At 48.9% G+C, this 22,867-nt stretch overlaps 1 protein-coding gene across 5 annotated transcripts in view; it reads left to right on the forward strand.

Moving 5' to 3' along the window:
* Cmpy (crimpy) overlaps window positions 1-22,867 on the forward strand; it is a 246,343-nt gene that overhangs the window by 171,383 nt on the left and 52,093 nt on the right. Inside the window, exon 1 of one of the 5 annotated variants that reach the window (XM_076321550.1) lies at window positions 3,284-3,476. The exons of the other annotated variants lie outside the window; for them this stretch is intronic. Within the exon in view, the coding sequence (XP_076177665.1) occupies window positions 3,299-3,476 (178 nt within the window). The 5' untranslated portion in view covers window positions 3,284-3,298. Of the gene's footprint in view, window positions 1-3,283; window positions 3,477-22,867 lie in introns of those variants that run through there. 5 annotated transcript variants of the gene reach the window in all.

Below are 22,867 nucleotides of genomic sequence, written 5' to 3' on the forward strand. Positions count from 1 at the left end.
GTTGATTCTCCAACCGTTCGATCGATCTCTCCCCCGGGTTCTTTTCGTCTTTTGAAAAATTCATCGTGTAAACACACCACGGAGTCCACCGTTTCGAGCGTAAAAGGGTTCATAATACATCGGTTAATTACCCGATATTCCGCCCGAAGAGAACTTCTCGGTTCCCGATCGAAATTTAAAGAGAACTTCTCGCGATACCTCCTCGAGCAGTTTTCGATAAATTCCAATGCACGGATCGAGTCTTTACGAACGTTAACTCGTTTCTCGATTCTCGTCGATCTTTTTCCCCGCGCGCGTTTCTTTCCTTTCGTTTCGCGCGACAAATTTTCCGCGTGTTTCCCATCGCACGGTAGAAATTAGAATTAAACACGAAACTCTGCACCGTTGTCGCGTCACGAACGGGGTTTATATTTCAATCGAAGCTGCGAGTAAATAAACAAATAATTTCACGCAACCGAGCCACGATGGCAACGCGCAAGCGTCGACGAATTGATTCGATCGTGTGGCGCGATCTGCCGCCTGCCATTCATTCGGCGGTCGAACGTTTTGTAAACCGGAACTGAATATTTGACGACCGAGAAACGACCCATCGAATCGCCCCGATAAAAATGATGCACGCCCCGCCCGGATCCAATATTCCGAGAAGTTGGCGACGTCGTCTATCCGGCTCGCAACGGTAGGTAACCGCGATTTCTCGCACTCGAGAATTCATGGATTCCATCGCGCGCCCATAATCGAGCGTTATTCTAACCCTACGGGGCGCAACGATGCGCACATTTACATTAAAAACACGAGGACCACCTGACTCGATTTTTTTTCTTTCGCGACGCGCTCGAAATTCTTAGAATTCAATTCTGAAAATACGATTTCGATGGGATCATCGAGGTTACGATTCCCCGTACGTTTCTCCCGTTAATCTTCTCGAGATCTCCCGATATTTGTTCTCGCGTTAATTAATCGTTTTCACAGGCAGCCACCGATAAGAATCGTACCAAGAGCGACAACAATCGAATCGATCGATTCGTGCGATTCACTTTGCGCGTCGAATCGTAGAGAATAAATATCGAACGAGCCGCGAAAGAATCTTTCCTATTTTTACGTATTCCTGAACACAATTTTCCTTCACAGTAAAATTTCCTTCACGGTAAAATTTAGAAAACAACCCGTTGCGAACACTTACGACCTGTTCCAAGCTTTTCGATTACGTACTCGGTACACACACCACTCTCTCTCGTTTCTCTGCACAGAAAAATATAAAAACGGTGAAATATAAAATAAAGGTGTCGCGTAAGAATTGTTCCGGTTCGACAGCGCGACGAAATCGTTCCCTGGTCGCTCTCGCGGCAGAAGAGATTTCCACGAGTTCGCGGTCAGGCCCTAAAACGTTCCCGCTTGCGGGAAATTCTAATGGCTTCGGTCGGGTATATTCAGGGGCAATTTATCTCGGCGGCAGGGTCTCGAAGAAGTGGATCGTCCTTGAAGCAACCTCCGACTAGCCGGACGAACGTGTTTCTCTCTCGCTCCTGTACCCGGTAACGTGTACTCGAACGCGTAGCCGGCTCGGCGGGTAATTTGCCAAGAAGATCGATAACCGATAATTTACGCGCCGGTTACGCGTCGTCCTCGGACGACTCCATCGGGGAGCCGGTTGCTCGCCACGCACGTGGTCAAATCGCTCGAGGAATCGAGCACTCGTTGGGACAGGACGTCGTCGATTACTCCACGCGAGGACATCCGGTTGCGTGGACGTTGAACAAACTTTCCTTCAACGAGAAATCGAATTTTCGTAACGAATCGTCGAATCGAATTCTCTCGTCTATTATTCGAGAGTCGTTTTTATTGAAGAGTTCGAAGATAGAAGATACGGTATCTTAGGAAGAAGTATCAAATTTTCAGTATTGTACGATTACACGATATTCCAGAGTGCGTTGCAAATATCGAGGGTCATTTTTCCCTCGATCGTCGTAAACGCGAAGAACCCGATCTCGAAAAATCTGACGAGCAGCTGCTCGTCGATCACGGCAAGCCGAGTCGTAAATCGACCGGTCGCGTAGCATTCTTGCTCAGCGTCTCGCGTAATCTTTAACGGTTTGAACATTGCGTACCACCGCTGCAGGAAAAGCGCAAATTTTCTCATCGGTGTACCCTATTACAAATATCCTAGCCTAAGAGAGAAAACTCTCCTCGTACAGCTCGATGCGTCGCAGTTTTCACGTTAAACGTTTCGGTCGCGATTCATCCATCCTTTCGACTCGACTACACTTTTACGTTAATTCGAAGCGCAGTGACTGCGCGACACACCGCTCGACAGAGTGGTCTTGACAGGTGTTTTCAAAGTACGAGACTCGAAACGTAGACGCACGGTATCCTTGGAGAGTCAACTGCGACGGAGATTGGTCGACGAAGGGAGAAAAAAAAAGGTTTATTCGACTCTGTCGCACGGAGTGTAAAAATATCGTATTCCATCGATTATCCATTCTACTCTCCAGTAGTGGTCTTTCTAAGAATTCTCGGAGCATAATGAGAATTCAAACGTAGACGTACGGTATCCTCGTAAGGCCGAGCGTGACAAATCGGTCGCGCGACTCGGTTCAAGACCCTTGCCTTTGAAGTGCAAATTTTACGTTATTTGGCACGGTTCGAGAGAAAAAAGAAAAAAGAAAGAAAAAGAAGGAAACTCGTACGCTCGACTTTGGCATAAATAGTTCTTTTCAAAGTGTCCCGGAACAAGTTCTCTATCTTGTACGCTTATTTTTTTCTTCTTCTTTTTTTCTTTTCTTTTTTTAAGGGAGCTCTTTGGAGCGTAACTGCCGCGTACAAAGAGGACTGCGCGGTATTACGTAATAGCCCGTTGGGTAAGAAATTGAATATTCGTCGCATCGCGTGGATCGTTCGTTCTTCGTTGCGAGAGACGTCTCTCTCTCTCTCTCTCTCTCGAACCGGTAAAGCCTCGGGGGCCGAACCCACGAGAATTCGATGGATCGATCCTCCGCCTCGAATTGATAGCGAACCGACGCGACGTCCAGCGTTTAAACGCTCCCGATGTTTATGTTTTTCTGGCTGGTCGATCGTGAACGGAGGATTAATACCTACGCGGGTAAAAAGAACGACGACGGTGGAGCGGATTTAACGCTGCGGGGGGTCGATACGGAACGAGGAACAAACAACGGACCGGAGAAGACCCTATAACGGGCCGATGTAATAATTACAACGCGGAAGATCCCGGTGGGGGATGGAAATTCGCGGAAATAAAAGCCCGTAGGGCTACGATGTAACGGAGATCGTATCGGTACAGGGGATGAGTGAAGCCGAGGGGAGAGACTTGAAAAACGCCGAAAGAAATAGGGAACCACCGGAAAAGGGAGAACTCGACCAACAAAGGGAGTCTACGATCCGGACCAGCGGTATTTTCAACTCGACTCCCAATTCTGGGATACTTCCATCGCCCTGTCGCTTCCGGTGCGCTAGGTTGTTCGGTAAGTTTCGTCGTTTTTTACCTTGTGAAAAAAAATACTACGCGACATTTCCACTTTCGACAACTGTAAATACACGAACGGGTCTTTAGATAAATGTATACCCATCTTTAGAAAAATAAAACGAACTCGATAGCTTCGTTTCTCGTCCAACGACGAAACTTATCTAGCAGTCTGACGTATCGTCATTTTACAAGGGGAATTTTTACAATTTTGCGCCACCGCGTTACCAACAACGCTCACAACGAATCATCGAATCGTTACTGTACCTTTATCCGGAAGAGAAGTATTTTTTTACATTTTTTAGTACTTCGAAATATCGAAAGGTTGTAAAATCGTGTACACGTAGTCGAGTTTAATCGCGTGTACACGGAATCGAAGTAAATACGTTCGTTCCGTAAAAAGTATCTGGTATTATTTTAGGTTACACTTTTAATGGTTTGGGGATGTGGTTAGGTACGCGAAAAGAGAGTACTATTTCGTGAGAATAGATAGAAACTTTATTGAACAATAATCGTTACATCTACCATTTCTTATAACAGCAAAGACGTTTGTTTCTCGACTGTTGGAAAAAATCCGCCTTTCGTTATATTTCCGAGCGTGCTTGGAGCTGTGAGTAATCGTCACAACACGTCGTCAGCGACAATGGTGTCGACAAAAGTTCTCCGCTGCAGGAGGTCGAGGGAGTTTGATAATCGTCTAGAAAATTTAATCTCGTAATTGAAATAAATAAGTAAATAATTGTTGGCTTACACCGGACAACGGACAAGAGTAGGAGAAGGAGGAGGGGTCGATGGCGAGAACAGAGCCGGGATAAAGAGGAACGAACGAGAGGGTAGCTCGGTGGATACTCGACGATGGTCGGATCGTCCTCGTTAATCTCGCCTTAACGAGGATTTAACTTCGTCTCGCGGACCGGGTCGGTAAACCCGCAACACTCCGGGCAGCAGACGACGTCGTCGTCGACGTTGTTGGCCGTGCGAGCTCGCGTCGCGACGCCTCGTGTACGTAAATTGCCGCGAACCGAAGACGCGGGGAATTCGGTTAAGACGAAGCTCTTAACCGAGCCGTATTAAACCGATATCTATTACGGTGTGTCTTGCGCCCTACCACGGGCCTCGAGATCCCCGAGGCGGAGGATCGACCGACCGAATATTGCCCCGAGCGATTTCAGAAATGTCATTAAGAGCCTACCCAGGCGTGGCCAATATCCGACGATTCGCGTCGCGCTCCTCTGCGCCCGTCCTCCCTCTTGCACCGTAACCCGCTTCAGCGGGGAGCTACTGACGACGGTTGAAAAAATCTGACCTCGGTGGGCGGAGCTTCGCCCCCGATATTTCGCGCTCACGCGGGGCCATCTCGCGGAGACGCTCGAAGAACGATCCGGATCGGTTCGTCGCGAGTCGATCTCGATTGTACTGCGCGCGTGTGTACTTGAATCCGGGGTGAGTCGAAGAGGGTGTTCGAGCTACGGAAATTCGACTCGTATAAGTTCTTTGATTAATTTTAATTTTTTAATTTCTTTCCTCTTAGGTATCTTTCGTAATAATTCTTTCTCGGTGATAATACTTCCCGTAGCAGCGTTTCTCGAAGTGACTTTTGTTCTTCTCCCCTCGCGCTGAAATTTTACCCATATTTCGACACCTGTTCGACGATCGCGAATCCGTACCGCGTCCCACCGTCGAATGTTCCCAACGATTCACGTGTCTCTATTAATTTCGGGTAATTTCGAAATCGAAAGAACGCCCACCGCGTTGGATACCCCCGCCCGTAATATTTACGAACATTTTCCACGGTTTCGGCACTCCATTATTTCCGCGGGGATGCGCACCGGATGGCGACCAACACCGCCCATTTTCCGTGCGAATTTTCCGAAAATGCTATTTCAACGTTGGCCGCACGCCGCGAACAGAATTATTCGTTACCGCGCGCGATCGTATTTTTCTCGAGCGGCGGGGAGCTTTCGCGGCCGTTTGCCGTTTGAAAATTCGCGAACTCGCGCGCCCGGAAGTTACAACGTTGGATACAATCGCATCGATCGTCGCGCGACGATCGAATCGTCGAATCGATCGTTAACGCGTGAAATCAACGCAGAGTAGGGAACGGTACTCGTTGGAATTTCGTATATTCGCTTACTCGTCGATCGAACGACGCGACGATAAGATGGCGAACGTCGACGATCGCGACGATTAAGGTCGACCAGTTTTTCCCCTCTACGTGGAATTTTTTCGCGCAACACCGCTGGGTATCCCCCGATACGAAAAGACAGCTATTGACGCGATAAAAGCACGAATATCGGGGACTCACGGGCGCCACGGTAAATATCCATTCCGTTGCTTTACAAGCTAAAAGCAGCGCGATGTAAGCAGTAATGGCTCGGCTCCAGGGCATATCCCTCTTACTCGAGAGGTCGTGAATGTGGCAGCTTTCACGTCATTATTTACCTCGCGCGGATTCCTATTTTCATCGTAAAAATCACGAGGCCGAGCCCGGTTTCGGGACGGTATTAAAGAGCGCGAACCCTTTCCGGTTTACGACGAGTACTCGTGAAACGAGTACGTATCCTCGGTCGCGATCGAGAGAGACCGTAGCTCGCGAAATTCTTCGATACGAACGATGGTCCCTCGCCCGCGACTCGCGTATCGGTTTTTGACTCGTCGCGAGGAAATATCTTTTCTCTTCGCGAGACCGTTGAAATTTTCGGCTACGAAATCTCTTCGCGGTTACACGAGGTGCTACAATGGACCGACGGTTCTCGTCGATAGTCTCGAAAACTACGGTCTTGCGCATAGCTTCGAGAAGTCGTTAACGCGGTCGGTTCGTTGCGTCTTTTTAACAGGGTTGAGAATTCTCGGGCGAGACATTGTCGTCGCGTTGCAATTACTCCGACACAACGAACGTTATGAATATGAAACTCGAGGCTCTCGAGAACCGAGGGGTGGGGAATATAACACAATATTGGTCGGTACTTGCGCCTGTGCGTTGTAGGTCAAGCCGAGGCACTTTTGGACCTTAGTACCGTACTTATCCGCGGCTTTGTATCGGTATTTTTCCGACGCTCAGATAAAGAGCCCGACGTTGAATCATCGCCGCGAACCGTTTCGGCCCTGTCCGCTCTCCTAGACGCCGATAAAAACTCGTGGATATCGATCTCTCGTTTCTGTCGCGTAATCCGTCCTCGACGATCGATTACAACTCCACCCGATCCCGACGACGCGTTTATCGACGAACGTGTATCGACTTTTGGCTTCACGGCGAGTCCAAGTGTCGTTCGATCTGCGACGCTCTGACAATTGTACACGAAATTCGATCCGGGTTAGGCGTGTACTCGATGGTGCACACGATCGATCCTACGTTTCGAATCGTTTCCTTCTTTGCTATATTTCGTGGAATAATTGGCGGATATTACGACGGTTCTTAATTCAAAGAATGCTTAGAATTGTTCGACCGGTAAAGATGTTCAACGAAGAGTATTTCGACGAACTGTTTGAAGGAACGTGGAGTACTAATAGGTTGCTCGATAAGTTTTGTCGTTCGATAAGAAATAACGAAAAGATGGAATAATTTCCTATCGAAAATTATTCTTCTATCGAGTCGAATCATTTTCGCGAGATAAACATTCACTCTCGCGGTAACATTATTTTACTTCGACGAGTCTCGTCCGTAGTAAATTTACGCGCGAGAGGATCTCTCGTGAAAGTAGGAAAAATCCACTCTAAACGTCTCGTTCGCGGTATGTAAAATATTAAGCGCGTATAAATGCGAAGGTACGAATAATTAAAGTTACGTACGACGCATGTTCGCAATAAACCGTGAATATCGGTCACCGTGACGCAGATTGCATAAAAGCTCGCGGTTGCATCATTTTTATCTCTTTCGTTTGCCAATGTTGTATTTTTTCTCCTCGCGAACGAAGGAATACTTTTGGCCGTGGCTTCCCACATATCGCGTTATTTAATATCGAATAAGAGCGTGTTATTTTGTTCGTTCAACCTCGATTTCCACGAATCTTTAATCCCGGTGTAATAAAGTTCGCCAAATAATCACTCTAATTAACATTTACGACGCAGCGATCTCGATGGTAGGTGCGATCGGGGCGTTGAGTTTGGAAAGGTATTAAAAAATTAACCGTCGTTCGTTAATCCGTTAACGAGAACGATCTTGTACTACCCGAGCGTGAAATTTGAATAAATATAAAAAATGTACCGTCGTTGATCCATCGGTAAGCTCCTTGGAGACCTTGTTCAACTAGTATCGCGCCAAACGGATATCGGACAAATACTTCGGAAATACTCGGAATTCTGAAAACACTCGAGACCTACGAGGCTTTCGAGCCACTGTTGCAGAGTCTCGATGCTCTCAAAGTGACTAAAAGCCCCCGTGCTCTGTACCTTCTCGATAATTTCCAAGAGAGAGGAAGTTCCGTTGGCTATAGGCGAGCAACTTCCAACCGAGGACGTCGAAGACGCTTGGTCCCGTCCTTTCCAAGCGTCCGTGTTTTGCCCCTGGAGGGGATTCGCGATAAATTTCGAGAAAGGGGTCTATCGGTGGATAATCTCGAACGAGACCGTGGCCAACAACGGTACGGGGTCTGCTGTACCGTGGCCTAAATATCCAGGAGCGTTTTCGTCGCTCGAATGTTATTAATTATCGTTAAGGCGGGTTATCGGTGACGTGGTCGTTGGCTTCCATCGTCGATTAGTCGCAGGTAATGGTCGGTGTGTCGACGTTCGACCAGGTCCGAGCTCCGCTCGGCGATTAATGAATCGTCGAAACGTATCGGCAGAGAGCTAATCGCTCGAGTCATCGATTCGTGCTACTTTTTTCGTCCGTCGTTTCCATTAAGACTGTTCAAACCCGGGTTTACGATACGGTGTGCGCTATTTTCGAGGATCAGCTGCCGGAAATATCGACGAATTCCGATCGTCTGATCGCGCCGGGGATTAAGACTACGGAGGCAAGCGTTCAATGGCATCATCGTCGTCGCTGTGAAATTTCCGCGCTATCGGCGCGCTTTTAACGTTTCACCGTATCGTCCTCGATAACGATCGACGTATCGCGGACCAAGCCTCGGTAATTGTCACGTCGAGAAGGTCACGCTGGGCCCCGAGTCCCAGCGTCCCCCACCTGGCGCGCGGTCCGGCTACCCCCACCACTGGCGACAAAGTGGGCGGGAACGAACGCTTCGGAGAACCTGCGAGAGGGAACTCGTCAACGATTTGTCAACGCTTCGAGGTACGATCGAACGCGTAAAATAATACGGAATGATCAACGTTCGAAAATAGACGCAATTACCCCTTTGTTTCTTCCGATCCGTTATTAACAATATCAACGATATTGCGTTACCGCGACAACGATGACGATCTGTCAAAATATTTCATTACACTCCCATCCTCTTGCCCCCGGGGTAATGTGTATATTTCGCGCAATTACTTCGATTCGTTGCACCGCAAATAATTATTCCAGCTCGAGCGTACGGAACGGTTATTTGCCACGGTGTTCGAGTACCTAACTGTTTTAAACTGTTCGTAATATCGCTGCGGTCCCTGTTACTTTTGCACCCAACTGTGTCGGACAAGCGAAATCAATTTGCAATGTTCTATTACGGTCCCGCTGTCCGAATGTTAATTAACGTTCGACTGGACGACCGCGCGCGGTAAAATCCTTTTACGGTGATATTCTTACGGCGTGCATTGTCACGAGCGATCCCGTTTGTCGCGTTGCGATTTAATTACGCGCGAACGTCCAATTGAGAAATTTGAAATCGTCTGGAAACCATGCCGGGAACGCGATAGCTTACGATCGTGATTTTCCTCTTTGAAAAATTCCAACCGGTACGTTTGGTACGCGCTTTTAATCCTTCGTCGCGGATTTCAATTCGTCTCGCAAACGAGAATGTATTAAAAAATCAGTGGTCGAATTCATAGGTCCGTTAGATTGTCACCGCAAGAAAACACGCGCAAATCCTGCAAGATTTCCTCGTTGGTCGTTACGAGGAATGTTTTCATTCGGGTTCCCCGGTGAGGGTTAATTAAATTAAAATTAATGGAAAAATAAAACGCGAACGCGTCGCAGGTGCGGTAACGCGGTCATTCTGGCCGGTGTAACGCAACGTCCCGGACCAGAGAGACCGGAACTGTACCCAACTGCTGACTATCTAGTCGCTAGCTGCGCGAATAGAGTAGTAGCCAGAGGCGGGAGCACGTTGGCACGATGCCAGTACCCGACAGACCCACCGACGAATCCTTCCGTTTATATATGGAAATGCAGTTGTCGACGGCGCCGCAACGCCGACTTCGCCCGCTGCGGCCCGACGCGCGAAACAAGTCGTCGAGCATACGTCCGTATCAAAACCGTAGTCTTTGAAACGTCCCGTGAATTAGCCACGTACGGAACGCATCGTTCTCCGGAACGCAACATTTTACTTAAACGTTTCGCGAATCGCGTTTCTCGAACGAGGTAAGGAAATTATAGATTTTTCAAATTTTGCAATCGGAACGGTCGCGAATCGACTTCTAGAAGAATGTAGGAAAACTGTAGATATTTAAAATTTCTACAACAAAGTATCGAAACTCCGTATCTTAAAATTACCAAAAAAGTTACCTAAACCTGTATCGAACGTGTCCTTTGCCTCGGCGAATAAAATTTTTCTTAAGCGCGAATCGTCCCCCAGAACAAAGCACCGAAAACTCGATCTTCAAAGCGTCCCGACACGTAGCCCTCTATATCGAACTCGTCCCTCATTCTCGAGTATAAAATCGTGTTTTGCATTCGTAAAACGACTCGGTGAACGAAATTTCGATCGAGCAAAATTTGCTAAGCGTAGCCGGGCCGATCGTTAAGAGGAACAGGGCCGTAGAATTGAACGCGGTGAATAAAGTTTACGAGACGCGAATCTCTTCGGAGCGACAAGACTCGTAAACGTTGAACGACCGCGAAAGCGGGCGAGAAAACAGGCCGACGAAATTGTAACTTGCAAATCCGTGGAGGAGCAAAGAGCCGTCGCGGAAGAGGGAGGTGTCGTAAAATGGTGGCTACACGTACGGCTATCGTCCTCTAAACTCGTCGACGACGCGTCTCGGGAGACTCAAACTACTCGATAATCTCCGATCGGAGCACGGCCCTCTCGCTCCTCCGTCTTTCCTCTTTATCGTGCCTGCACTCTCGTCGTCCACCCTCCCACGATTTCGTTTCGTCCTGTACACCGCCCTCTTCCAAACTCATTTTCCTCCGTAATCTTACGACCCGCCGAATGACCACTCGCATCCCTCTGTCCCTCGTCTCGCTGTCCAAGACGAACTTTCGAGCATCTTCGGTTCGTTTCTCGACAATTTGTTCGTCAACGCGCGAGATATCACGATCGATACCACGATCCGTTCTCTCGACCCTTCACCCTTCCGTCGTTCGATCAAATCTCGTCTTACGAGCCTGTCGCGACGAAAACGCATCGAAAACGGTTTGCATTCCATAACGTTCATTCTTTCTCTTTTCTACAATTTTAACACAGTTCACATCTTGTCCGATATCATTTATTTAACCTTCCTCGATTGGTAACCTTCCTCCAAAAATGTTTACCAAAAATGAACATTCACCTTTTATACTATAAAACGAAGATCCACCTTTCGTAAAATATTCCCCTCGCCCGATCGAATAGAACGAATCTTCATCGTTCTCCGAAATGGAGTTTTCTTCGACGAGTAACCGCGCGTCGAGAATGTCGATCGGTCGGACGTTCGCGTTTCGAAATTCGAGACGCCGCGGACGACGATCGAGTCCGGTGAAAAAACGATCGCAGTGGCACTCTCGAGCCTCGATAATGCCACGGTTAATTAACCGATCGACGTTTCGTTCGGTAACGGAGAAGCCAACGCGAGCCCGAGTTTCCCGTAAATTCTCACGGTACCGCGAAGTTTCGTCGGGTTAACAGAGACGGGACTCGCGGTGGAATTAGCAGCGCGTCGATTTAATTTTTCGAAGTATAGACGGTCCCTCGCGGGGCAAAGTCTCGAGTGTTTCGCGTGGTGGTAATTTCGCGACGAGTTCTCGCGAAAACGGTGGTTCGGTTGCCGCGGCGCGGCTGGGCGGAGTTCCGTATTAATTAATCGAGGGTATCCGAGAGCCCGGACGCGCGAAGAAGGCGCGGCTTCCGTGCATTTACGCCAACTAATTACTCGATACTCCGTGACGGGCAGGCCGGTTCAAGTTTTCCTCGCGGGATCGAGTTTCGTCCGCGCTGCGCCCAACTTTGATAAATTGCGGCTCGTTTGTTTCACGGTGCCCGGGTCGCGAGACAACGCGTCACCTCGATTTCGGCCCGATCTCTACGCTCGGGACCTCTGTCGATTCGTTGCACCGATCGTCCTCGTCCACGTAACTTCCCCTAACCCCGATCGTTGCGCTCAAGGGGGTTAGGTACCTCTACGGAGGGACGCGTTAGCCGTGTTCGTTCAAAGTAATCTGCAAAGTATCTCCCTTCGGATAAAACAAAAATGAAATTAATCCCTCGAGGGATAACCGTGTTAGCCGTATACGCTTAAAATAATCTGCGAAGTATCGCCCCTCTGATAAAACAAAGATGAAATTAATTCGCGGTGTAATTTCCCGCCAATATTTTCTCAAAGCTTCTTTCATCGGTACGAAGACTGCCCTTTAATCTCGAAAGTGTATTCTGCTCATCGATTGGTAATTCGATCGCGAACAACCGAAAAAACAAATCCCGTGCATAAGAAACAAAGGGGAAGCTGACAACGTAGCGAGAAGGACCCTTCCCCGATTCTTACGCACGGGGTTCGGTTTATTTTTCCAGTTATTCCCACGTACGCATGTTTCGCAAAAAAAAAGAAAAGAAAATTACCAACTCTTCGCCACAGCGCTCGAGAACCCGGTTCCCACAGAGGAGCGCACCGTTGGAGAGCTCTTTTCGCGCCGATTACGAAAATACATTTTGCATTTCTTCGCGTTTCCATTGTTCGTTTCGTCTGGCATAGGGCCAAGATCTTTCTTTGTCCCGTCTCAGGAGCGAGGAGCCCGGTGGTGTCTAACTACGCCGCGATCAAAAATTAAATCGCAAGATACGGAGCGGGGGCGAGGCACGGGAACAAAAGTGAATTCCATTTCGGGACACTGGGCGGCGAGGAGGAGAGGGAACTGGGTCGTGAACACGGTACGAGCGAAGAAGAAAACGTCGCTGGGTACCATTCATCGCGAACGGTCAAAGAAAGCGCTGAAACGAGGGAGGGTGGTGGAAACACGCGTCCCGGTAGCCGCCAGGGTCAGTGTGCCGCGTTCGTCGCATACGTCGTGTTGGTCGACTCGAAGATGAGGACGGGAACGAGCATTGGCGGATCGCCAACCACCTTTCGGGAAATCTCTTTAATGGAGAACCGGCTGACTCCTTCTCTCTCTCTTTCTCTCTTTCTTTTTCTTCGTCTATCGTTCGTCCATACGCCCCTCCATTTTCGCTCGCGCCTAATCATTTATCGAAACCCCAACGGGACGTACAGCGCGTTCTCCGATAACGCCGTACGCGAGACTCGTGGCAACGATAGAGGTACAGGGACGACTCGAGAACCAGGTAGACTTCTCTCCGTGCTTCTTCACTCGTTTACATTTACGATTAGTTTACCAATATTAACACTCGTTTACCAATCGGTGCGTAGTCTTGAGGTTGGAACGAACGCAAGAATGACCTTAAGGGTGCCAGATCTCGATGTCAGTTTTAAGTACTGTCGCCATATTGACGCGGAAGGGTCGTCCGCTACGCACTCAACTTGACGAGAATCTTACCGAAAAGTACACATTTGCACGGTATAGTGCTCGAAAACGATCCGAAGTTAAGGTACTTCTTCGCGTAGTAGATTTTCACTGCGATTGGTTCTCCCGTAGAGGTCGTGCGAAGGTTACGTAGCTTTTCGTAAATAGAATTATGTGACGCGTGATCCGCTAATGGACGCAGCTCGTTATTTCTTGCGAGAGAGTACCGACCCGTACGCGTTGAAAAATAACGAAAGCTTCCACTCGCGTGCACTGGAAGTAACATTTTTCTCTATCGAAACGACGATTCCGATCCTCTCTAAAAGAAACACGAAGCGTTCCCTCGGTTTTAAGGAGTCCATCGAAGTCTCCGTGTTTCGAAACGTCTCTGTGGACACAGCCTCTTCCCGTTTGTCCGTGACTTATTCACCCGCAATTTCTCGGCGGGTCGCGAATAAATTCTCGGTGGGTCGCGAGGCCATCTCGCGCATTCCCGAAATTGAATGAAAAATTCAACGCGCGACCGTACGCGCGCGCGCGCCGAACGCTTTGCGGAAACAGTCGTCTCGGGTGATCTCGATACGTTTGCGTAAATTATTCGCGCGAATCTGTCGGTAATTACGCGAAGAAGTGGATGCCTCGCGGCACGCGTTCGACTCGTGGGGTGAAACACGAGGATGGAATAGTTTCGAGAGGTTCGCGAACGAGAGGGATCGTGCCGCCACCGAGGAAGCAGGTATAGGCGGTGGAAGATGGAAAACTCCCGAGGACGATTAAAAATGAAATTACCCTCCCCGTATTCCCGCTCGTAAAAGTCTCGGCGTTCACCGACCGCCTGCTGTTTCAGCGATTACGCCCCGGTAGAGAATTCGACCCGTAACTCTCTTCGGTCGAGGTAGGGGGTAGAATTTTGACGGTATCTTTCCAGGGGAGCTCGTTACATTAACGCAACTCGAGCTCCAAGTTCCTCGAGGTTGGGGGAATCCCGACGTTGGCCAAGAACGTCGAGCGAAATTCGGCCGTAACGACGCGTCGACTTGTAACTCGCCCCTACCCGCCCCGACCGACAGGGTACAAAGCCCAGAGGCTGCCTTAATCGACGATCTCTTCGCGGAAACTTCCCCGGAATTCCGCGCGGCGTTCACCGCGACCCCGTGAGCCCGCGTCCCGACCATCATCGGTCGGAATAACACACTCCAGTAATGGATTGCGTCGGAATTGAGTCGAGACGGTCTCTTTGCACAGCGAGATGTTTCCGACCGCGTAATCTTCCTTGTATAATCGACGTACACCCCGTTCGTACCTTCGAGAACTCGGTTCCACGCGATTCCATCAAATTTTGCGAGGGTCGTTTGCGTTTCGGTGTCGATCCATCCGCGATGGACCGATCGGAATCGGAGCTGCGATTTTCGGACAAGAGACGAGCAAGGAGACGAGCAACGTTTCGCACGTTTATACTTGGAACGGATGATTTTTCAGTTCTTGAAACGGAACGGTATAGTACTAGGTTGCTGGATAAGTTTCGTCGTTCGATAAAACAGTACTGTTCAATGTAGTACTGCTCAATAAGTACTACTCAATGTAGTACTGTTCAATTTAGTACTTCTCAATGTAGTACTGTCCAATAAATTTTATCGAACGACGAAACATATCGAACAACCTATTACTCGAAGAAACGCGTTCCGCAAGAATCTTGGTTCGTCGCGGATGAAAGCTACGCTTCGAAAATCCGGCTCGTCTTTATCCCAGCGAGTTACGAGATAACGGGGTTGAGTAACGCGGCGCTCGGGGAAAGTGGACAGTTCCAAGGGATCGAGACGAACAAATTGAACGAGCGTTTTTCCGGGCGAGAAAAAATTCCACCTCGAGGCAGATTGATTCTCATCGAATTCGCGCGGTCCACCGGGAGTCCGTGATCGCTCGGATCGTCCGATTCGTTCGTTCGTTACGTAGTCCCCGACGAAATGGCTTTTACGTATCGACGTAGCTCCGCGGGATCGGGGCGTTCTCTCTCGCGACGCGTCGCGAGGCACCGATCGCTCGGGGCTGTTACGAGCCAAGCGCGGTGAAAGATTTTTTTTATTGGAGCCAGCGGACGAATCGGTGCTCGATTAACACCGGGGGCCACTGAACGAGAACCGTCGAACCGACTCGCTCTGTGATTGCCGCTCTCGACCGATAAAATCGACCACCGAGTAGCGATTTCTATCTCGTGCGGTGCTCAATCCACGCACGGAGAACAACGGAGTGTCCGAGAATTTTTTAATCTTACAAAAATCCGCGTAACCCTTCCGATCGACGCGTAACGAACTTCGATTTGTAGGATAACCGGGAAGTCTCGAAATTAGGCAACAGATGGAAAACGCGGGTTTGGAAGGAGAAATATTTTCCGCGGATGAAAGGTTCGTACTCTCGGGAGAATACGACACCCGAAATTCGAACAACGCCGTTGCAAACGTAACGCGCCGGTGTAACGAGACTTCGGACATGATCGATGTTTATGGAGCTCGCCGGTATCAGGTACGCGAACCAGTTCCCAATCGCGTTTGAAAATTCTCGAACGTGAATCACAAATCGCGACCGCCCGATATAATCCATCCATCGGCTTAAAAAGGGAACGACGTTCCGGCCCCGCTGGGAGCGCGCGAACTCGAAAAGAATCTACCGAGTGCCCGGCCTCCGCTCGGCCCTACGAAACTCTCGTCGAGAGTCGTCTCGTTCTCCCGCCGGGGAGACTTTTTTCGATCAAAGTTTTCACCGGTTTCGTGGAAACTCGCCAATAGAGACCGGCCCGGAAAGAAAAAGTGGCTTCGAAAGCTACGAGCCAACGGGAGACACATCCGGAAACGAAAGTCGAGATCGCTTAAAGTTGCGCTATCCGGTGCTCGAAAATCGTTCGAATTTCGCCAACGATTTCGATCCGCGAACCGTGCAAACGTTGATCCGATAACGCGTTCGTTAATACGCATTAATTCTGACGCGTTGTGTTAATAATTTTAAACTCGTCCGATATTATTCGTCCTGATTTACATCGTCGTTATCCGCAATGAAAAATGTATCGGATAATAATAATAACAACGAGGTGAATCGTGGCAGTAAGTATTAAAATCGATGCAATTTTTGCAATCGATGCAATATTCGTTACAATGGTTACGATACGGTGTTTCTCGAAACCATCGCTATCGACGCGAGAGGTAGAGACGCGTAAGAAAAGCGATGCTCGGAACTTTTAACGAGGGAGACGAACTCGAGATGTTTGTATTTGCGTACGATCGACATCGAACAGGAGGGGGATAGACAAACGTGGAAACACCCGGAAAAAAGGAACCATAAGTATGGAAGTGTGTTTGTTCGAGTCTGGGGGAACAGGGACGCCAGTCGATCTTCCAGCGAGGATTGGCTCATCGCTCTTCGGCAATGTATGCTTTGCCCAGCTTGAAATATAACGGCGGTTCGGAACCGCGGAAGCGTTTTCATCCTGGCTACGCTCGCTCGCGCCTCCTCTATCGCAACCGTTTACCCGTCGACGAGTTTCCAGCACCTCCTACCAGCGATTTTTCTCCCTCCGGGCCGAAGAAATACTACCGTTTCGCTTCGAAACGAATCGCAATTACCAGATAGCCTTCTACGTCCTTCTCGAGTCGTGCTTGACAATTTCCCGTAGCCTCTGTCCGCGCAAACGATAATCGCGGCCGTAAACGAACAGCCAATTACCTTGAAAGCGGGGCGAGTAGCGATTTTTATCACGAACTGAGTCCAACTCGGACTGCACTTGCCAACAGCGGTGCATAAACGTAAACAGCGAGAGGAGGATGATTCTATTACTCGAATCCGGGGTAATACCGGGTACTTGAAAGCGGGTATTGTTCGTTTTACGAGCGACGTAGACGTTACAAAATTTACACGGCTATCGTGCGCAACGAAGCCGATCGTTTTAGACGTATTTCGACAAATTTCTCCTCCTCGTAAGACGAACGAGATATCCATTCTCCGTTCGATTAACTTACTTTTAACGAGAAAAAAAAAAGAAACTAAAGCCAGGTATTCTCTGATCGTGGGTATTCCGTTCAATTTTTTCCCCGTTTCGAAACAGTACCGCGCAAACGTTCGTGTAAAATACAAACACTATGGAAATTTAACGAAAATAGAATTCGGGGATGAACCGAACGGGGAGAGAAAGGTTGGACGGAGAAAAATTGCCATTAAAACGTGGAAATACGTTCGGTTATTTCGACGAACTTCGGCTAAATTTTGATGTTCCCCTTTCTCTCTTTCTTTTTTTTTTTTTAACTTCCGGCGAGTCGACGTATCCTACTCGTTCGATTCGTATTCCGTAACAGTCTCGGGGATATTCGGGTAGCCGAGAGACGAGCGGAACGGTCATCGTAACCGCGAAAAGTGTCGATACAGTCGAACGATGTCCCCTTTAATTTATATGCAAAGCGGTCCATTGAGCATATTGTTATTTTAATTGATCGAGGTCCACGGTCTCCGGTACGGGGCATTGGCAGTTCGATTATACGCGTTCTATTGCAATTTCGGGCCCCGAATTGCGGATACGAAGATTTATACTCGTCACCCTCTGTAACGCTTCGGAACTCCCGTCTCTTTCTCTCCGCTTCTCTCTCGGTATTTACGTAATCCGCACATTTTGCTCGTTCTCTATTTTTGTAATATTCTCTCTCCCGTTTTTTTTTTTTTTATTTTCTCTCCTCCGTATCTTCGTCCGTTTGTTTCTTCTATTGCGTAACTCTTTCGATTGCTTTTACTTAACGATGTATTTCCTTCAATTTATATCGTGCCTCCTCGCATCGTATCTGCGTCGATGCAAATTCTTGCGTGTTATTACGAAACATCGTTTGTAAATATTTAGAATGTCTAAAGACAGCGGTAGGCTAATAAATAGAGTGTACAGAAGTGGTCGTGGTGACCCTTGTGACAGTAACCGAATTGGAGAAGCTATTATTGAACTTTAACCAGGACAGAACTGGCAAATGGAAATCCACGAGAGTGCGTCGCCTCGAGAACTCGGTAGTTCTGAATTCTTGTTTCCCACGAACGACATTATGTGATAATTTTTGTAGGTAGATAGGCGCCGCCTCCATTTTTCCTGCCCCTGGTCGTTCATCGCGCTCTCTTTGTTCATAGAGTTCCTAGAAACGAACGAGTGGGCGGTGTTGCGATTCGGCGGCGCGTTTAATATTATAATGACGCGGCGGCTCGCTTTAACGAATTATTGTAATTTATGGTAATTACAGTTGCTCCAGGCGTCGTGTCGCGTCGCTTCGCGTCGGGTCGCGTCGGTCCCGAGCAACGACGCGGTGTTTATTTTCATTACGCAACTATCGCGATGATACGACTGACGTTAATTTCCTGTTTCTATCGCGGCTATTGTGCATACCCTTACGGTTAATACGCAATCCGCGCGATGAACAATGACGCGCGAGTTTCTTCCAACGATCGAGAGAACGTCGTCGTTCGATTCGCTCAGCGCGAAACTTTCCTCGGGAACGCGCGACGGTCGTTTCGATAATTAATACGTCACTTCGAAGAGCAGCCGACATTCTCTGCAACGTTGGTAACGGTTTCCACGCGATACCGTGGCGGAACGTTCGCGTACACGGTACTGTCGAGACCGGAAAAGAACGGTCGCGCGGGGTACCGCGGTGCAACGGGGGTACCGTTTCTCGTCCCCTAACTCCGCCACGATTCCACGACAATGTAAACAAACCCGTAGACAACGGTCCAGTGACGCGGACGCGAACGCCTGGTTGAGTCTTGTATCGGGAAGGAGCCAAAGTAGGACAAGACGCGGTACATCGACCGATAGATGTCGCTGTTTACACAGGATGGAACGGGGACGGATGTATACGACCTGGTATCGGGTGATCGTCGTTGCAAAAATACATCGACGACGTGGAACAACGTTTTTCGATACGATTTTCGAAAAATTCCTCGCGTTCCGTTCTACTCCGTTCTCCCGAGAATCCCGTGTACGCTCGTCTCTAGATTCGTGGGTCCACGATTCGCAGAAGCTCGCCGAATTTTCGAAAGCCGTACAAGTCCGCAATATCCAGCAACTCGCAAACGTGGCACGCGTTCCGTCGAGTCCCGTGGAATACGTGAACGCGTACACGGACGAAAGCAAGAGGGTAGGTTACACGCTCGATTCTTCCCGCGGAGACGCGCGTACGATCCTCGATGAGAAAATGCAACCGCGTGGCGAAAAAGTTTCACATTGTAGACATCGAGGGACCAACGACACAACGAAACGTCCAATATAAGCGGTACGTGCGGTTCGCCGACTTATTCGACAAAACTATTGAAACCAACCGGGCCTTTCTCTTCCTTCCTTCTGCATCCACCTTCGTGTCCTGCAATTCCACGCTTCGAACTCCCGAAGCGCACCGACCCGAATGCCTCGCTGTTTCGATATTAGCGCGGTCCATGACGTTTCATCTCTGTGCCGAACTTTGGCTCGCCACGGTCCAACAATCTCGCGACGTTCCTTCAATTAACTACCCGAATATCGGACTTATTTGCGGCGACGAATACCCCTGATACGCCTAACCGCTACACGTTTCAGCTCGTTGCGTAATGCGCGGTAATACCCGCTTTCGAGTAACAATTTCCACACCGCATTCGAGGCACGGAATCGTAGCGTCACTGTTTGTTACCATCGTGCAGTGGGAGAGACGCGTCGTCTCGAGCTTCAGAGTCGAGACAAAAGTTGCTACGTACCCCGTTTTCAAGCGACAAATTTCCCACATCGGATACAAGTCACAGAATCGTCCCTACAACTGTTAATTGCCCACCCGTCATACGAAAGATACACGTACGATTTTTAGTCTCCACCGAGATAAAATCGCCACGTACCCCGCTTTCGAGCAAATCTACCCCCCTCCTCGGCTCCCCAATTCCCGAGGGTCTACGAAAAGCTACATTTTTTCAAATCAAAACCGTTTCGAATCCCCTCCCCCGGTTCGTGACGCAAACTCGACAATCGTTTCGGTGTGTCCCGCCGAGTTTAATCGCGTTGCATCCAACCGACTGCTCCTCGGGTAACAAGGAGGATCCCCCTCGATCGAAGCCGAATCTTTCGAGTTAACGTCCGTCAGCCGGTGCCCCAATTATGCCGTGGATTCACCCCCCTCGAGGTTCGCGAAGGCGCGAAAATTTCGAGCAGTTACGACACGGGACACGGGAGAAGGTTGCGCGATTCGGCTCGCGTCAGAAATCTCAGGGTGACGCAAACTGCTAGTCACCGAGGGCCTCTTCTCCTTGGCTGCGACGGAATCTCGAGGAATACTCGGAATAAGTTACAAGGCTTCCGGCGTACGACGCAACATGATTTCCCCGGTGGCATTCGCTTCTTCCTCCGACAGCCCCGGTCGCTACGGTTAATCGGCCCGACGATTCGCCGTGGCTCGATTGCATCGTTTCTCTTCGCCCCGGTATGCTCCACGCAGGGAACGTACGTGCGAAACACTAGCGTACGCGAAATTCCCCGGCTCGTCGTCTACGGGAAGACGACAGCTTGTCCGCATTTCGCACGGCCGACGGAATTCTCTCAACGTCGGACGAAAACGGTACCCGACAAACGGCCGAGGGATCTTTTAATTTCGCGAAAGTTTCGCGTGGCTCAACATGAACGCGTTTCTATTCAAAAAAAAAAAAATTCCACACATTTATGACTGGTACGGATCGGGAAAAAATCGTTTCCCGGTCGGTGGACTTCAGCGGTGAGACCGTGTTAAGAGTCGAAAGCTTAACGAATCCGCGAGAACAGATATCGAATTACCATTTATAGTAGTCTAGAGTGTAGGTCGAATTACCCGGATTCGAGATCAGGAGCTCCACTCCTTTTTCTTTAATCGACCGTTCTTTCTTTAATTACGATAAAAAATTCTCTACTTGGACGATGTACCATACGTCGAGAAATTGAGCGTACAGGGACGTTTGATAGGGAAAGAGGCGTGGTCTGGGCTTCTCCCACCGCAGGGATCTTTTCTCGTTCGACGAACTGTACGTACATTTTCGCTCGGTTCTCGCGAAGGACCCCGGGTCCCGGAGCGTGCATTAAATTATCCACAACGTATCTACCTATCTCCCGATCCGTCTTTTCCAACCTCTCGAAGACAAGAGGCGAATTTTATTTTTCCTTCGGCCGTGTTCGAGGAGCACTTCAATTTTCATCCGGCGTCGAAGCTTTCGCAGCTCGAAGGTGGAGAAACGATTGATTGTTTCGCGACGTGTTCGCGAATCTTGGCAATTTCGCGATCGAGTTCTCGTCCGCGATCGCGACGCGTAAACAGCCAGGGAGGGAGGGGAAAAAAAAAGAAAAAAAAAGGAAATGACGCGTTCTTCCATCTAATAAATTAAGCAGGAAAATTGCATCGATCGCGTCTCTTGGTTGCTCCGGGTGCGCCGCGAACTTTGCCTCGCTCTCTCGCGACCTCGGTTCGTTTCCAATTTTACTGGTCAAATATTAGCCGAATCTTTGGATATTGCCGAATCCTTTAGTAGTACGTAATGGAACCCGAAACCGACGCGACTCGATAACGTCAGCGCGAAATCAGTCCCGATTCGCGGGGCCTTAACGTCTGGTGTAATTTCGAAGAAACAGATCGAATAGTTCCTCGTTGTTTCTTTTCTCTTCGCTCGCGTCCGATGTTTTCAAGCGTGAGTTTCGAGCTTCGTTGGAAAAAAGGAACTTTCGAAAAATTAGTTGCACACCCGGCGCATCCCTCGCGCTATACATTTACACGGTGTGGCAACACGCGTGCAGTATTCCCTTGGTATTACAAGCGAGTTCCGAGTTCATCACTCGTTAAAGGTTGCCCCGAGTTCCGGTGTTTACACGGCGATATCTGCTCGAGTTCTCGCCGAGTTCTAATCAAGTTCTGATGCGTTCTCTGTGAGTTCTAATTGAATTCTCTCTACACGCTGTGAACTTGTGTTTTGCGTTCGCGTTGTTGTAGTCTGATTGGTAAGTTTCCGTGTGGCGGTGGTTGCGTTTGTAGAGTGGTAAATGAGATTTCTTGCGGGCGCGCCGAGTTATCTATGGATACGTAAGTAGAGGCGAGTCTCTCCTTCCTGTTTCTTGCGTTGTTCCGAGGATCCTGGACATTAACCGAGGGCCAGCTACAAAAAGACTACGTTCCTTGGACCTGTCTTCGATACATAATTTTATCTTCCTTCCGTTCTACTCGCTACCGTAAAAGTACTTTTCCCTTCGGGGCGATAAACGAATAAAAATAATTTCTCGGTAGAATCGTTTCCTTTCCGCTCTTTTCATTATTCTGGGAATCGTGGACATTAACCGAGGGCAGCGATAAAAAGACTACTGTCTTCGACGTATGCACAATTATTTTTTCTTCCGTTCTGTCCGTTCCACTTCGTATCGTAAAAGTATTTTTCCCTTCGGAGCGATAAACGAATAAAAATAATTTTTCAGTAGAATCTTTCCCTTCTTGCTTCTTGCATTACTCTAAGAATCTCGAACATTAACCGAGGGCAGCGATAAAACGACTAACACGCAAGACACACTGTCTTCGACGCATACACAATTATTTTGTCTTCCATTCTGTCCATTCCGCTCCGTATCGTAAAAGTATTTCTCCCTTCGGAGCGATAAACGA

This window comes from Ptiloglossa arizonensis, chromosome 10, assembly GCF_051014685.1.
Source record: "Ptiloglossa arizonensis isolate GNS036 chromosome 10, iyPtiAriz1_principal, whole genome shotgun sequence".
In the NCBI taxonomy this organism is placed as follows: Eukaryota; Metazoa; Arthropoda; class Insecta; order Hymenoptera; family Colletidae; genus Ptiloglossa; species Ptiloglossa arizonensis.